Source organism: Lutra lutra, chromosome 1 (genome assembly GCF_902655055.1).
Source record: "Lutra lutra chromosome 1, mLutLut1.2, whole genome shotgun sequence".
Lineage (NCBI taxonomy): Eukaryota > Metazoa > Chordata > Mammalia > Carnivora > Mustelidae > Lutra > Lutra lutra.
This window is the reverse complement of record NC_062278.1, coordinates 53,997,831-54,013,666: the sequence shown is the minus strand read 5'-3', so window position 1 is coordinate 54,013,666 and position 15,836 is coordinate 53,997,831. Positions and strand designations below refer to the sequence as shown.

The 15,836-nt window shown below is 36.4% G+C and overlaps 1 protein-coding gene across 2 annotated transcripts in view; it reads right to left on the bottom strand.

Moving 5' to 3' along the window:
• ALCAM (activated leukocyte cell adhesion molecule) overlaps positions 1-15,836 on the bottom strand; it is a 210,947-nt gene that overhangs the window by 13,322 nt on the left and 181,789 nt on the right. Inside the window, exons 9-14 of one of the 2 annotated variants that reach the window (XM_047723544.1) lie at positions 14,618-14,730; positions 12,420-12,555; positions 12,179-12,312; positions 9,158-9,290; positions 7,282-7,320; positions 6,872-6,989 (exon numbers count right to left, since the gene is read on the bottom strand). In XM_047723544.1, the coding sequence (XP_047579500.1) occupies positions 6,872-6,989; positions 7,282-7,320; positions 9,158-9,290; positions 12,179-12,312; positions 12,420-12,555; positions 14,618-14,730 (673 nt within the window). The remainder of the gene's footprint in view (positions 1-6,871; positions 6,990-7,281; positions 7,321-9,157; positions 9,291-12,178; positions 12,313-12,419; positions 12,556-14,617; positions 14,731-15,836) is intronic. The other variant, XM_047723546.1, reaches the window with a different exon arrangement.

Genomic DNA, 15,836 nt, shown 5'->3' with positions numbered 1-15,836 from the left:
AGACAAATGTATTTAAATCATTCTCTTTAGCAAAATATTTTTGGGTCAATTGATTTGAAGGACAAATTTAGGCATTTATAAAGAATGAGTGCTTGGGTCAAAATTTTTATGGTTATCCTAAACTTTCTTCATTGTTTGGCTTTTTTGTAACTTTAAATATGAGAGAAAATTAAATCACAGAATCACAGTAATGTTGGAAGAGGCCCTGGAGGTCTAATCTGTGAGTCATGGACTGAAGTCTTGGTCTTAGGGTTAGTGGGCCTGGTTCATATGTCAAGTCTAAGCCTCAAGTCCTTGCTTGGATAAATGCCTCCTCAGAAGCATGCTTGCTCATCTATGAATTGAGGATAACAGGATCTGCTAAACAGGGCTGCTGCGAGGGTCTATGTGATGGTGTCTAGGAAAGCCCCTTGTGGGTTACATAGATTAACCAAACTGAAGGAAGTCATGTAGCTGCTGCCCATGGTCACAGAGCTGCTAAGTAGCAGAAAGGAGTTCAAACTTAGCTTTCAACTCTTTGTAATGTGTCATTTCCATAAGTACAGTGCCTATTAAGTGTTCAACTTGCTTTCAAATAACTTCTCAGAAGATTTCCCAACTTTTTTGTGGTATTTCCCTCAATATTATAGATTTGTTTCAAGATCTCCTTTGAAGAAGGTAGGTGACTAATAATGGTGGTGTCAGCAAAGCGTGCCTTCATTTTAATACTTCGAAGTTGCTAAAAACACTAGATCTTAAATGTTCTCACAGCAAAATGAGATGACAATCACGTGACATGAGGGAGGTGGTAGTTAATGCTCTAGTGGGAATCACATCGTGATATATAAATGTATCAAATCAATATGTTGTGCACCTTAACCAGTGTTGTACATCAACAATATCACAATTAAAAAATAATTTCGTGGGGGATGAAGGAGGCTGGTGAAGTGAAGGAGGGTGAGAGTGGCAGGCACAAGCAATACGTCACCATCTTGGGAGGTTGTAACATTTGAAAAGACAGAATGTTATAATGGAATTGTGCAGTTGAAAAACAAAAACAAAACCCACTTAAAATAATTCCCACATGAAAGAGTTCATAAAATCTTAGGTGTTCCAAAAGGAGGTTTGTGTATAACAAATTTGAAAACTCTAGTTCTAGAGAGAGCAGGAGTGATCATTAACACTTCCTCAGTAGAGGGACATTTTCTGTGATTTCTCATTCACAGCATGACTGGCAGACACCACAGAAGGGCACCAAGGCTACCAGTATTGAGACTGGGACTTGATAGTATGGAATTGCCACTTTTAGCAAACTGGCCATTGATACCTATGCAGGTAATTAAGGTCATATCCAAGAGTACAGTTATTTTTCTTTCTTCCCTGGTCACAGCTCTCAGCCGAGTGAGCCTCCTCCTGAGCCAAGCTTACTAAAGAGTTAGAGGAGAGGAGGGATCTAATCCCTGCATCTCAAAAGAAGAGAAGTCAGCATTTTCTGGGTTTGAAGAAGGAGAAAAAGAATAAAGAGTTGGTCTTATTATTACTACTTTCCTTTTTATATCCTTAGAATTTCTAAGATACTCTATAGGAACTCTCCACTAAAATAGGGAACTCTAAAGTCCTCAGTAAAAATTTTTAAAAATGGCCTTTCATTTAGGCCAACAGTGAATATGGGGACCATCCATTACATAAAACAAGTGGGAATTAAAATAAACACAAAAATTCTGAATATGCACAAGAACAGGATGCCACCTACACACATTCAGCCTCAGAGTCCAAAGTGTTTCCTTAACATGGGTAATGTTGGTATATAGCACACAGCCTGGCTCAGGGAACAGGGAAAGAAAAAGAAAGAAATGCATGTATACAGGCAGCTAGAAAAGATTTTAAAAATTGAAAACATTTTATTTTGAAGCAAGCCCTTTCCTCTGGAAACATTTCAGGTACTATCTAGCAGGAGAGGGGCGGGTCATGGATGGATGATTCTGCCTTTGAGTGGCCAGTGACCTTGTGATTGACTGGATGGGGACTCTACCATTTCTACATTATCTTATTTCCCCTCTAGTTTACTCTGTTGTTCACAGTTTGATAGAATAATGGGGCACTTTCTTTTCTTCCTGCTTCTGACTGCCTGCTAAACTATGGGAAGGGAAAGAGAAAGAACCCAGAATTTGGATTAGCCCAATTTCTAATACAAGGAGAGAGGCCACATCAGTCCTGCACATTAGAGCACACCCTCCCATCCCTTACACTATATTAAACGTTGGCCAGCAATCAAAGTCAGAGATGAAATTTTAATTCCAAAGAAGTCTTGAGGCAGCAAAATATATCTGAAATTATATGGGATATGGAATAATATACTGCACACATTATCTTGAACAGGTTAATTTCACAGAGACTTGGACACCGTGAAATAGGGTTAATTGCATTTAACTCATTAAATTGTTGAAGATTTGAGTTAAAAAAATAAAAAGAAAAAAGACTAATAGGTGCTTATGTAGTGATAAATGAGGGCGGTCAAGAAAAATGTGCTATAGATGGTCCTTAAGCACTATTTTCTCAAATTATTCAGTGGGGAGCTGATTTTCCCCTCACAGGAACATATACTGAATTTCAGAGAGGTATTGATTGGAAATAGAATTCAGTTAAAATCAAATTTCTTGCCAAGATCTTCTTCTAGGTATCAGGAGATACTAATGAGAAAAATTCCAGAAAGGCTTAATAGCATTGTTAAGAAACAAATAATATTGTTTCCTGCAATTTCAGGCTTATAGTCAAGTCCTCTTTAGTCTTTTTTGCCAATTTAGGACCATTTCTATTTTTTTCTGAGACAGTAGTGGAATAAATACAGCATTACACAAGGCAGAACCGACAAGATATTTGTGTTTTAGAGTTACATAAAAATTTCATGAAAATAGTCATGAATTCCATAGTTGCAAAAGATAAATCTCTTGGCAAGTTTCTAAGATTCACACAATGTATATTTTGAGACGACAAATATCTGGTTAGCACTCACGTCCAGTTTAGTGGTAAGAAATATAGCAGTCAGGGGTCTCTTCAATGCAACCAACCTGGAAATTATGGTTTTAATAAATGCTTAAACAGGTTCATAGCTACATCATGCTGCCTTTGTATTTTTCCTTTATCTTTGGCTCTTTGAATTTTCATTATTATTATTATTCCATTATTTATTTCATTATTATTATTATTCTATAATTATTGTACTACAAGATATGCAAGAGAGGATTTGGAACTCAAATAGTAACAGGTAACATCCTGCAGAGCTAAAAACAATGTTCAGAGGACAGGATGGAGAGAAATGGAGAAATTAACAAAAAATAATAATTGAATCAGTCCTAGTTTTTTAATGTTCTTCCAACTGTTAACAACTAGACATGAAGTGGACTTAGTCAATTCATGATTTATGTCTAGAACTGTGAATTAATACCCTACGTATATGGTAAATGATCAGTCACCCACTTTCATTATCAAAAAATAGCCAATGTAAAGAAAAAAGCTTCCAGTGAGAATCTGTATGATTCAAAGTAACAGAGGAATCATAAGACCTTCTCTCCAATGAATATACCAGATCACAATGCCAAGCACAACTACTAAGCATTTCTTGCTGCAGTTCTCCATATTTGAAATAGATATAAAAATATGGAGTTCATACCAATGGAATGGGGAATGCGTGTTAGCTACGTATCACTAGGTATGTTAACAAATGTACTCTTAAGTTCCACTTGGGCATAAAAAATTGTTTCTCCCCTCTCTCTCCACTGACTTTTAAAAATGGCAATACAAAGAACTTCCCCAAATGTTGTTTAAACCTCCCTGCTCTGAGAGTTGTATCACTGAGGCTTTTAAATAAGATTTTAACTCATAATTTTTGTTCACAGTGTTTGACATAATGGTGACTTACGAGATCATTAATGGTATTATTTTGTAAGATGGTAAACATGGGAATATACATTTGGGGGAAAACTCTGGACTACATCTTTATTAATAAATCTCTCCTACCCATGTAAAATAGTGATGAATTAGCTAATGACAGTAATGGAAACCTCATACTCATTTGAAAAGTTGAAGTAGAAGAATAGAAAAGAAAGAAAGTATACCACTATCCTAGACCCCAAAAATGGCCTTAGCAATTCCTAACTTGAAAGTTCTTGTTATAAAAGTGCATTTACTCTGGACACAGGGATTAATAATACCTCATCTTGCAAAAATGCTGGCTTATCTCAGAGGGAAATAGCAAAGAATAACCTATCAGGAATGCAGAACACTTAGCAAATCTTAAGTTTCACAAATTTCATAAAAACACTTTAATATTTGGGATGAGAATTGCAACTTATTATTTTGGTTACAAATAATATTAACCCTGGCAAAATGGATGTGCTTTTCAATTAAATAACAGTTACTCAGATGAACTTTCAAGTCAGATGGTAAAATATGCACTTAATTTAATGAGGCACTTTAAAGGAACTCCATGATGTATCAACCCTTGGCCTAAAGGCACTACGAAGCCAAGTGTCCAGCATTCATTTATCCATGATTTTGATTTTGGAGCACCATATGATAACAACCAACGAAGTAACAACAAAAAAAATCCCACACACATAATTTTTTTTTTTTATTCATAGAAGGATAAATGGCATCTAATGAGATCCTGGCAATTAGAATATGGTGATTAAGAACATTCGGGGTGTTCCAAAAATTTAGCATTTATTTGGTCATAATGTAGAAAACTGCTGCTTATTTTTCAGCTCAATTCCAGGATACAGAGGAATTTCATTTTTATTCTTTTAAGAAATAAAATTACATTGGAATGCATCAGAAATCCTAAGTAAATAAAATGGAAATACCCCAGAGCCCAAGCTGTTAGATTTGTGAGTACCTTATAGTGGATTATAAAGAGAGAATAGGAATTTATTCTCTCTTTATAAGAAACTTAGACACATAGAAGGAGAATTATTAAAGTTCTATTAAATATTAAAATATTAAAAGATATTGCCTCTGGGCAACTGCTTGCCATTTCCTTTCAATCACATGGTACAGGCAATCTTCTAAATTTTCCACAGAAACCACGGACACAAGCCCACATGAAGTATTGGTAGGTAAAATGTTCACTGAGAAAAAGAACACATTTGTCACGAAGTGACAGGGTGATGGAGGAGTGAGGAGCTGAGATCAGAAGTCACAGTACCCCAGTGTGAGAGTGGATGGGTTCAACTACAATACACACCAGGAACATGTTTCTACCTTACATGACTGAAACACGGAGAAAAAGGCACAGTGTGAGAAAATCAAACCTAGTGATTAAGCACACAGATGCTAAAACAGCACTATCTGAAATAAAATACAACTTCAACCCTTGTGAACCAAGTAACCTTAAGCAAGTCATTTAATCATTCTCTGCCTTCATTCTATCAAATGTAAAATACGAGTAATAACAGCATCTACTTCAGAGATGAGTTGCAGGATCAAAACAGAGCTCGAAGAAAAATGAAAAAAAAAAAACACAACAACAACTCAAACAAACAAACAAACAAACAAACAAAACCAGAGCTCAATATGTACTCATACGACGTGACCTTGAAAATTTCTAAGCTATCGCCTCCCTTCGATGGCAGCTCCATTCGAATATTACTTTCTTTACTGAAATTGTTTTCTTTTTGGAGTAAGATCATGGGTCTTATTGAGTCTGCTTTTTCTTTTGATTTTCTTTAAAGTTAACTTACCTGACTTGTTGAAAGGGGTGGTGATATCAGACATCAAGAAATTACAAAATTAAGTCCAAAGTTGCCACTCGCTATCCACATCCCCTTGCGAAAATCAATTTCCTCATGTTTGAAACCAATGGTATACCACAGAATCACTAAGGAAACTTTAAACATGCAAATGCTAGGACCCCAACTCTACCCACTCACAACCAAATCTGGGGTCAAGGCTGGGGTGATGAGGAATATTAGGCATGTGTATATGTCAAGAATCTTCATTGGTTAATCAGATTTTCATTATATACCATGGTTAGTTAATTTGTAAAGTTGGTTGTACCTGTATTATTTATGACTAATAATTTTTATTTATTTTTTTTAAGACTTCATTTATTTGACAGAGAGGGAGAGAAAGAGCACACAAGCAGGGGGTGCGGCAGACAGAGGGAAAGGGAGAAGCAAGCTCTCTGCTGAGCAGGGAGCCCGATGTGGGACTCAATCCCAGGACCTGAGCCCAAGGCAAATGCTTTACAAACTGAGCCACCCAGGGGCCCCTACAACTAATAATTTTTAATCTAAACACCATCCAAATATTTTTTAAAGCAGTCCTGGTTACTTTGTCTAATTTTCTTTTTAAATTGCAGACAAAATGATGACAAATTTTTCTTTTTTTCCTGATTTAGATCCTTTCATGGACCAAAGTGACTTAACTAGAGCAGAGAAGTGACAAGATAATACTACCTCAACGACAGTTTCACTGTTGGCCAGACCCATCACCGCAGACACCTGGCCATTCCCGCAGGATGGACTAACCACTTTTAATTCATCTCCACCATCCTCAGCCACATGGCTTAGAATAGCTGACCTTTTGGAAGTATATGCTTTTTAAAATACCCGCTAGGCATGGAAAAGAAATCAAATAATTGAATTTAGACTACAGACTGAGAAAAACAAGGGGACACATGTGAAATCACATCTCAATTCAATTATCTGATGCCGTCAAAGCAGTCCCTGTGAACTAACTGAAAGCAAAACATAATGATCAGCCTGATTGGGGGACATGCCTTTCCTATTACAGAAATCACATGCCCAGTTGAAGTGAGCTCATTAACACACTGTATTAATAATTCTCCCAGTGGAAGTCACTGAACAAGTCAGGTCTTCCTTCCGTAACTTACTTTGATTTCTTCATGTACAGCCAATAGACAACACCAGCGACTAGGGCAGCGAGGAGGAGACCAACGACGATTCCCACAATTAGTTTTGCCTGGTCATTCACCTTTTCTCTGTTTTCATCTACAACAGAGAAGAAAAGTCCATGCAGTTACAGACACTGCCAAGGATTTCTGAGAAGAAGTCAATCTGGTTATTCTTTCTTGTTAAAAATAATTAAGGCTCACTACTACTCTGAGTAACATGCAAACTTGTGCTTTTAAAAGATAAAATTTTTAGCATTCTTACTATCTTGTCTCATTTGCTATTTTAGTTCAAGTCAAAATTGTGGCAGCTAAGAAATTACTTATACAATGACACTTCATAAATCTTGAGCTGATAGTCAAGGAAGAAGAGTCGGCAGCGTAGTACCTACCACTTATCTCGTCTGCCTCATCGTGCTCTGGAATACTTACTGAAATGAAAAATGTTAATATGAAATTAAAAACAAAATTTGTTGATATATGAAAGTCACCTTTACCATTATAGTATGATGTAATAATACTCAAAGATAAAATATCTATTCTACAGCTAAGACTAGAAAAAAAAATTTACATTTAATAGAGCATGAACTTCCCTACAAAGAAATTAATCTTGTTTTAAGGAGAGTCGTTAAAACTGCAAAGGTATTAATCTACCATAGAAAATTTCACAACTGACAAGCTTTAGTGTTAATCTGAAATCCATATTAATTTCTCCACTATTTACCATCTTTTTATAGAACTTTTTTTCTTTAAGAGAAACAAGTTGCCATATATCAAATCTACAGTGCAGTGTTTCTCAACTTTTCCTGCCTTGGTGGCAAATTCATTTTTATCCTCTGGTATCAGGGGCCTGTCTCTAGAGATGGTCTCGCAGTCGTGGGGGTGGAGGTTGAGGTTAACACGGGATGTCTCAGAGGCAAAAAGGCATCTGTGATGTTCGCAGAAGCCCTCCAAATGATGTGGAGATATCATGGTGATAGCATCATGCTCCTGGCCCATTTTAAGAATTGCCAATGTGCTGGATCATCATCTAATATTACATTATATAAATAGTCTTCTATAGACCTGTACCAGAACTTCCAGTGCCATCTGTCAAAATGCAGATATCCAGACCCCTTCTCATATATACTATATTGGAATTTCAGGAGGTGCTCACTACATTTGAAAACAACTGTATTAAATGTTTATCAAGCCACTGCAAGATCTAGAAGCCACTACTCAATGGGTTAGAATAAAAGAGAAACTTGTGTTCAGGAAGAAAGGATAAGTCCTCTTTCTAGGTAGGACAAATCAGTACTCACTAAATTTAATTTTAAGAAGTCAATGCACCTATTTTAGAGGTAAATTTGTTTGGTTCTTTTCTCCAGTCACCCCATCAGGCTTTTTTATATTCCAGTCGTATTCTGTGAAGGATCATTGTCTTTACACAATTATTTTTTTCCTAGCTCCAGCTACTTCCTAGGTGGTATATCCCTACCCCGCTAATGTCACAGACAGGAATCCAACTGACTGAAAGGTGAAAGTTTGGAAGGTCAGTTAGCATCCTGTCCAGAACCAAGCCTCATTCCAGGACCTGTACTGACTTGCTTACAGAGCAATAGGAACAATGACAGAATTAAACATTGTGGGTAACTTATTAAATGACAACTGTTTTTGGAAAAAGCTGCTCAGCATGTCAGATTTCTTTCTTTTCTAGGATAATTTCAATATCTAATTTTTAACCATGACTCAACTATGATCAAAAGCACCAATTCTGAAACTAAATTTCATAAATTCTATTATCAGTTTTCCTACCAATTTGCTAAATGACTGTGCATGTGGCATTCCTATTCAAAATTAGGGTAGGATAAATACCACAAAGAACTGGAATGCAAAATAACAGATTAAAAGGAATTAAAATTTTACCCAAACTAAAACTGTAATAAAAATGCTTGAAGATAATCTTTGAGTTATTTCTATTCTGAATTATAACATGGATTAAATAACAATAACTTGGTTCTTATCCTCTGTTCTCTTGGGAAATATTCCTACCAGAAAAGGTCTCTGACCCATAAAACATGAAATGATTCAACTGTCAAGACAAGGATAATACAAGGATGGACACCAGAACAACAAAAAAAAGAGCCTATGATGATGATACCAGATGCAAAATAAATACATAAAACTTACCATAATGCAGTACACGAAGATGGAATTGAAGATTTTAAACTAATGAAGAATAACTTCAAATTTTCTTACTTTTTTTAATGCCAGAAATGAAATACTCACTAGCAGAGACATTCAAGGAGTTTACTGTTCTCTCCAGCTGGTTTTCTGCTGTGCAAGTTAATGTAACATTCTCTTCAGGGGAAATGATAATTTTACTATAATACCTGCCATTGATATAAGGAGATTCCTCTGTCTGGAAAAGAAGAGGGAAGATGGGTTTAGGAAAAGAAATGGATTAAAACCTTGAAGAAGAGTAATACTGAGTGAAACAGGGGAGGTGCTTCACAGTGCTACCTGGTGTTCAAGGGCATATGTAAGGTCATCGATAAAGACCAATTCAGGCTTATATCCACAGCAGGCAGGAAGATTAGTGAATCCATAACTGATTTTCTGTTTACGCTTCTATTGTAAATTCTAAAAATTAAATTCATTAAACTCTTCTCTTTTGAGAGATTCTCATGTTAATTAATACTCTGGCATGATAGTATTTGTCTCAAAATAATTAGTGATTAATCACCGATTTTCTCTTAATAAACTTAAGAATTTAATTCTTATTTGTAAATTATATCATTGTTTTTCACTTCAGGGGTTACCTTAAACCATTATATCTAAGTACTTATATATGTATGATTTGCTCATGGGAAAAATCAAACAACTTTTTCTCACTTTCCAAGCTAAATACGGAGAATGGGTTATTTTTCAGTGATTGGAAAGTTCATTTGGTTTTTGTAAGGTCTTAATAAGGGCAATCACTGCATTTAATTCCTCCAAAAATAAGAAATATTCATTTTCTTTTCTTTTTCTTTTAAGTAATCACTACATCCCACATGGAGCTTGAACTTAAGAACCTCAAGATCAGAAGTCACATGCTCTATCGACTGAGCCAGTCAGGCATCCTTAGACAATTCACTTTCATCTCTTCCCCAGGACTTGACTCCTAAATCCAACTGCATTAAAGCAAACATGTACCGGAGCTATTTTCTGAGCTGCATTCTGCACACTATGCCTACCTTTGTTCTTTATTTGCTTTCTCGTCAACTATATGATAAGGGCCTTGAGGACAAAAGATAGTCTCTTGCTTAAGGATACTGTCTAGTCCCAGGGGCAGGAGTGCTTAGAGGCATCAGTAATTATAAAACAATAGATTCACCATATGATTGAGGAGGGAACAAATAAAAGATTATGGATAGATCAGCACAATCCTAGAACAAGAAAAATAACGTATCACCTAGTGGGCCAGAATCAATCCTTCTCCTTGACAATGAAGAACGGCATTGTTATTTTTATCCTCATAGTAAGTTCACATGCTATTTTTCCACTTCCCACTAGTATTTTTCACATGACTTTCTGAGTCTTTGTTTTTGTTTTATCTCTGTAAAATATATTTACTCATTCTAAGAGTGGCCTTTTAAATCTTTGTATCTGTTCATTCATCAAATATTTATTGTATGCTTATTTTTCTATTTTCTATGCTTGTATTACTATTACCAGTACCCAAAGGTTCTTTTTTGCTACAATTATTATTTAATTAAACTAGAGAGCAAAAAGGACAGCATAGAAAAGAAATAGTCATTTTTTGAAGATTTATTTATATTAGAGAGAGAGAGTGTGCACACACAGGAGCGGGGGATGGGGGGAAGGAGAGGGAGAGAATCTCAAGCAGACTCCCTGCTGAGTGTAGAGCCTGACACCACACAGGGCTCAATCTCACAACCCTGAGATCATGACCCGAACTGAAACCAAGACTTGGACGCACAACTGACTGACATATATTTGCTTCAACTGTGTCCGCTCCTTTGGGGAGCTTCTATACTTGGGAGTTATGCAAATATATATGCATCACCCACAGAAAGAGCCAAACTCCACCTTGCTCTGCAAAACTATGTTGTACAAGCTGGAGCAGCAGCCCAACTTCCCCATCAGAGAAAGAAAATTTTTTTTTTTTTAAAGATTTTATTTATTTATTTGACAGAGAGAGATCACAAGCAGGCAGAGAGGCAGTCAGAGAAAGAGGAGGAAGCAGGCTCCCCGCTGAGCAGAGAGCCCGATGCGGGGCTCGATCCCAGGACCCTGAGATCATGACCCGAGCTGAAGGCAGCGGCTTAACCCACTGAACCACCCAGGCTCCCCCAGAGAAAGAAATTTTAACTTCAAACTAAATGCAGCTCTGCTTTATGAATGCCTTCCTGGATTATCAGCTGGGCCCAAAGGTGGGAAGAAGGCAGCACAGAGGACTCAGATAATCAAATGGCCCCTCTGGTGTTCCTGAAGAGTCTTTAACTGGCTCCACCGAGAAAAGGATCATGAAAACCATTGTAGAGAAAAATGAATTAACAAGTATGTCAGCAACCTAAGCAAACTAGCAATTTAATGAAAGATAGTTCTGAACCCCTAGTGACAGGCCAGATTCTCTGTCTCTCTTCTTCTTTTTTTTGCTTTTGGATTGTCAAAAAGAAAATTATTGGTAGTGTCCCTAAGTTCTTAGCCCTTTACTATTACTAACTATTACTAAAATGTCCTGACAAAGTTACAAATATTAAAGTTTTGTTTAGAAGGAAATGTCCTAGACACTATATATTTAGCTAGCCTAACTCTGGCCCTAGCCCTGGCATACATAATTTAGACCATATGTTCACAAACGGAGACTGTGTTCCTCACCACCCACCCCCCAGGGCCCAGTTTGAGGAAAAAATATCCCTTAATGTGCTTAAGTAAGCAAAGTAATGGAGGCCACTTATACTCAGATGTGTAAGTTTATGATGCAGAAAAGTGTATACCTTAATGTTTTAATCACCTGAGTTTCAGAAACTAATGACCATGGAACAACACCCAATTTACATTCTTTTAAAAAGAGATACTGACCACAACATAATGATTCTTCCATTCTCCATGGCCCTGGGATTTAAAATTTCTCTTTGAGCCATGTTCTTTCCTTTGGAAAAATTAAGAAGTTAGCAAAAGCTTCCTCTGAGAATAGACTGCCAATTTCATGTTGCTAACAAGCTAGTCTACAGCTTAGGCACCTCCGTAAAAGCCCACTTTGGGCCAAGCGCGGCATGTAAGAAGAGGACGAATACTTGCTTGGTTTATGACGCTTCCGCTGCCGGTAATTGTCCACTGTATAGCTGGCTTCGGAAAACCTTCCACATGGCAGATTATTGTTTTAGACAGTCCACTGGGATCAGTTTTCTTTGTCATTTTGATTTGAGGTTTTCCTAAAATATCATTAGAATGAAAATAAGATGTTACACTAAGATTATCAAAGAAACTGAATATCAGATTCTCAAAGAAAACTTTGCACTGGTGCTCCAGTGTTTATTACCTTCTACTATGAGTGTCAACGACTCTCTTTTCTTTAGGCCTTCCACCTCTTGCAGAGCAGTTTCACAGACATAGTTTCCAGCATCCTGATAATGGAGACTAGAAAATGATGGGCTTGATCGAAGCCTGATGTTGTCCTGAATAAACAAAAAGCTAGTTATTTCATATGGCTCAAATACAACTCTTCATGTATTTATTAGATAATCACGGAACCTGAAACCTGAGATTATTCTTCCAGATCTAAGGAAAATGCAAGTTGCTTTTTTCTTCAGACACTTCCAAAAATAGATTTCCCTTCTCCTTTGTAGTTTTATACACTCAAGAGTTTTATTTCAGACACTTTCATTTACTGAATTTATAATATGGAACAAATTCATAAACTTTGGAGACTCAGTTTTCTTCTTTTTGAAATGGGATAATAATCTTACCATACTGAATTGTTTGAGGACTTAATTATGTAAGTAATATAATGTGTTCACATTCAGGAAAGTTCTCAACTGGTAATAGCTACTCCTTGTAAGTCCACGTAGATGAACTAGTATTGAAAGACACTGGAGACCTGTGCTAAGTTATCAATGATAGGCATAAATGTCAGAAAGCCATCTGATGGGATGCATTTACCAAGACAGGGGATCTATTACAGAGCCATGGTAGTTATGACAAAATGTTTTTAAAGAAATCATTACTAACAGCTTCCTATCCTAATTTCTATGAACAAAGGAAATGCAGCATTTAATTAAAAAAAACCACTTGGTATACAGAAAATAATGGTATTTAATGAAACACAATTCTAACATCATGTGGTCTTTCCCCACTGTGAATTTTTCTCCACTCCCCAAGTACTAACCAGTAGTAGCTAGACCACCTTGATCAATACAACACTACTAACATTAGGCATTCAATTAACAACAGTGACTGCAGTTGATGTAGAAACTGGTTTAGCCAAGTAAACTTAGTCTCTCTAGTCCTGTAGTAGTGAAACAATTAAGTGCTTGTACGATTACTGAGTTGTCTGGTTGCCTAGGACTTGTCTAGCCCTTTGACCACAGACTACTACAAATATATCACAGTAAATATTCAGTCTACAGAGTGACATTTTAATTATCTGAGTGAAACGAAGGGTGAGGAGGCTTCAATTAAAAGAGAATAAAATAAGGAACTGCACTTTAAAAGAAAAAAAGCTAGTCAGAGAGGATCTAGTGTTAAAAGTGATCAAAAGCAATACAAAATAATGTGTATTTTCAGCAAGAAGAAATTCTAACAATACATTTCTCCACAATTTTTTATAAAGATAATTCTTGTCAACTCCTATGTGAAATGGTTTATATGTGTTTTGTCAACATGTGCACTGGGTGTTTAGATATACTAGCTGAGGACTTAGTAGTGGAATTACAACCTTTCCCTTTGGTGATAATCTTGTCTCAAATCACCAAGTACCAATCCTACCAACTCACTCTAAAAAAGTAACAATGACTAGGTTCTCAGTAATGGCCTACATTTCAGACAATTACAAGACTAGAGGCACTCACTCAGGAAGTACTGACCAAGCTCCACTGTGTTCCAAGTGCTCCACTATGGCCCATGGCTGAAAAGGTATCTCTACTTTCAAGGTGCTACGAATTCAATGAACTCACGTTAAGACACATAAGGTCAGTTTCAGGCTGAAAGTTATGTGATCAGAGCATGTATTTATTAAACCCAGTAAGGCCTGAGTTTGAGTCTAACTCTGCTACTTAAGAGCTTTCTGATTTCTCTTGCCTCAACTTCTTTCCGAATTACGTGGGGAAATAATAAATGTCCTGCATATTTCACAGGGTTCTTTTTAAGTGTCAAGTGTGAATAATGTGGGTTAAAACACACTGAAGATTGTTAAGCTCTAGAGCATATAACCGTATCCATGTGTGGGTCTGTGAGCATGTGTGTATGTCGAGAATTCACATAAATACACATAAATCAATGTAGATACACATAAATCAATGTCCCAAAGTATATTTCAGACAATCAATTATGGATGCCATACTGTTGTTGGGTACCTCTAAAATTTTACTGTGACATCATTTATATGATTGTAATATAGAGAAAGAGAGCATGAGTGTGGGTGTATAAACATATTTAGATATTTAGATGTCAAATTAAATGCAAAAGAGTCAAAAAGGAGTCAGTCCAAACAGTGTAATATTATCAAGAAATATGACTTACTTTCATCCACACCACAGTTGCATTCCTACTAGCAGATATTGTGCATGACACAGGCAAGGCATCGCCAATCTGCTTGGTCACTTCCCCACTTGGGTTTAAGGACAAATCCAAATCTGTGAAGCAGAAAATCTGCTTGAAATACAAACTCCAGGAAAGAAAGTCAAAATATTTTGAAGAAGAAAAGATGAAAGACCCCCCCACCAAAAAAAAAAAAAGAAATCCTTCTAACAGTCTTCAAAATTCAGAACTGATTTATGTGACCAAAATTACTGAACTGTAATGTAATCAGTCCACTTTTTCAAGCCACGTTTGAGACCAGTTTGGATAGGGAAATGGTCAATCTAACTGGTTATGCATTTATTTGCAGTTAACATGACTGATGTTTTGACTGCATAGAAGTATTCCGCTGGGGTCTACTACCTTAAGAAAAACAATTCTTAAATCATTTCTGGAAGAAAAGAAAGATAATGACTAGGTAAATATTATAAAAAGAGTTGGTAAGGCATGCCAGGAGAAAATTAAGTATATTTAGACAGCAGGTGATAATCTGAAAAATCATGAGGTAGTCTATCCGTTTCTTCAGAGAGAACGGACTATGGTAGTTAGATTTTTTTTTAATGCAATTCCATTTCTTATGCAGCTGAAATTTTAAGTAAGATCTATTGTTAGGTACGCTGGCAGCAGGCATCATTTTTTAAAAACAGAATAAACACATCTAAGGAGGTATAATCTTTCATATGGAAAGCAATTTCTATAAAAATCTTACTATCGCAGTATGATCTGTATGAGGAAAATCTAATTCAACAGAACAAACATTTATTGTGCAGCTACTAAGTTGCAAGCACTGACAAGATACAGAGATGGATATAAGCTTACAATTTACAATTTTTGAGGTAGAGGTAGTATGCACTGTGCTAAGTGACTCTGATACACAGCAGCATGAAATCCACATCTACTAGCATCCATGCTATAGATCAGAAGTTCAATTAGTATTTGTTGAAAAACTAAAGAAAGGGCTACAAAGAGAGGTAGAAGCAAAGACTTATGGGAGTATAGAGAACAGAGCCCAAGTGCATTACACAGCAGTAATAAAGGCTTTGTATATGAGGCAGTATCTGCTTGTGGTCCTTGACAGTTGAGAATGGCTTTGATAAATGGAGATACAGGGAAAACTTCTGCCACATAAACAACGGCAAAATGCTGACAGAATATGGCAGAT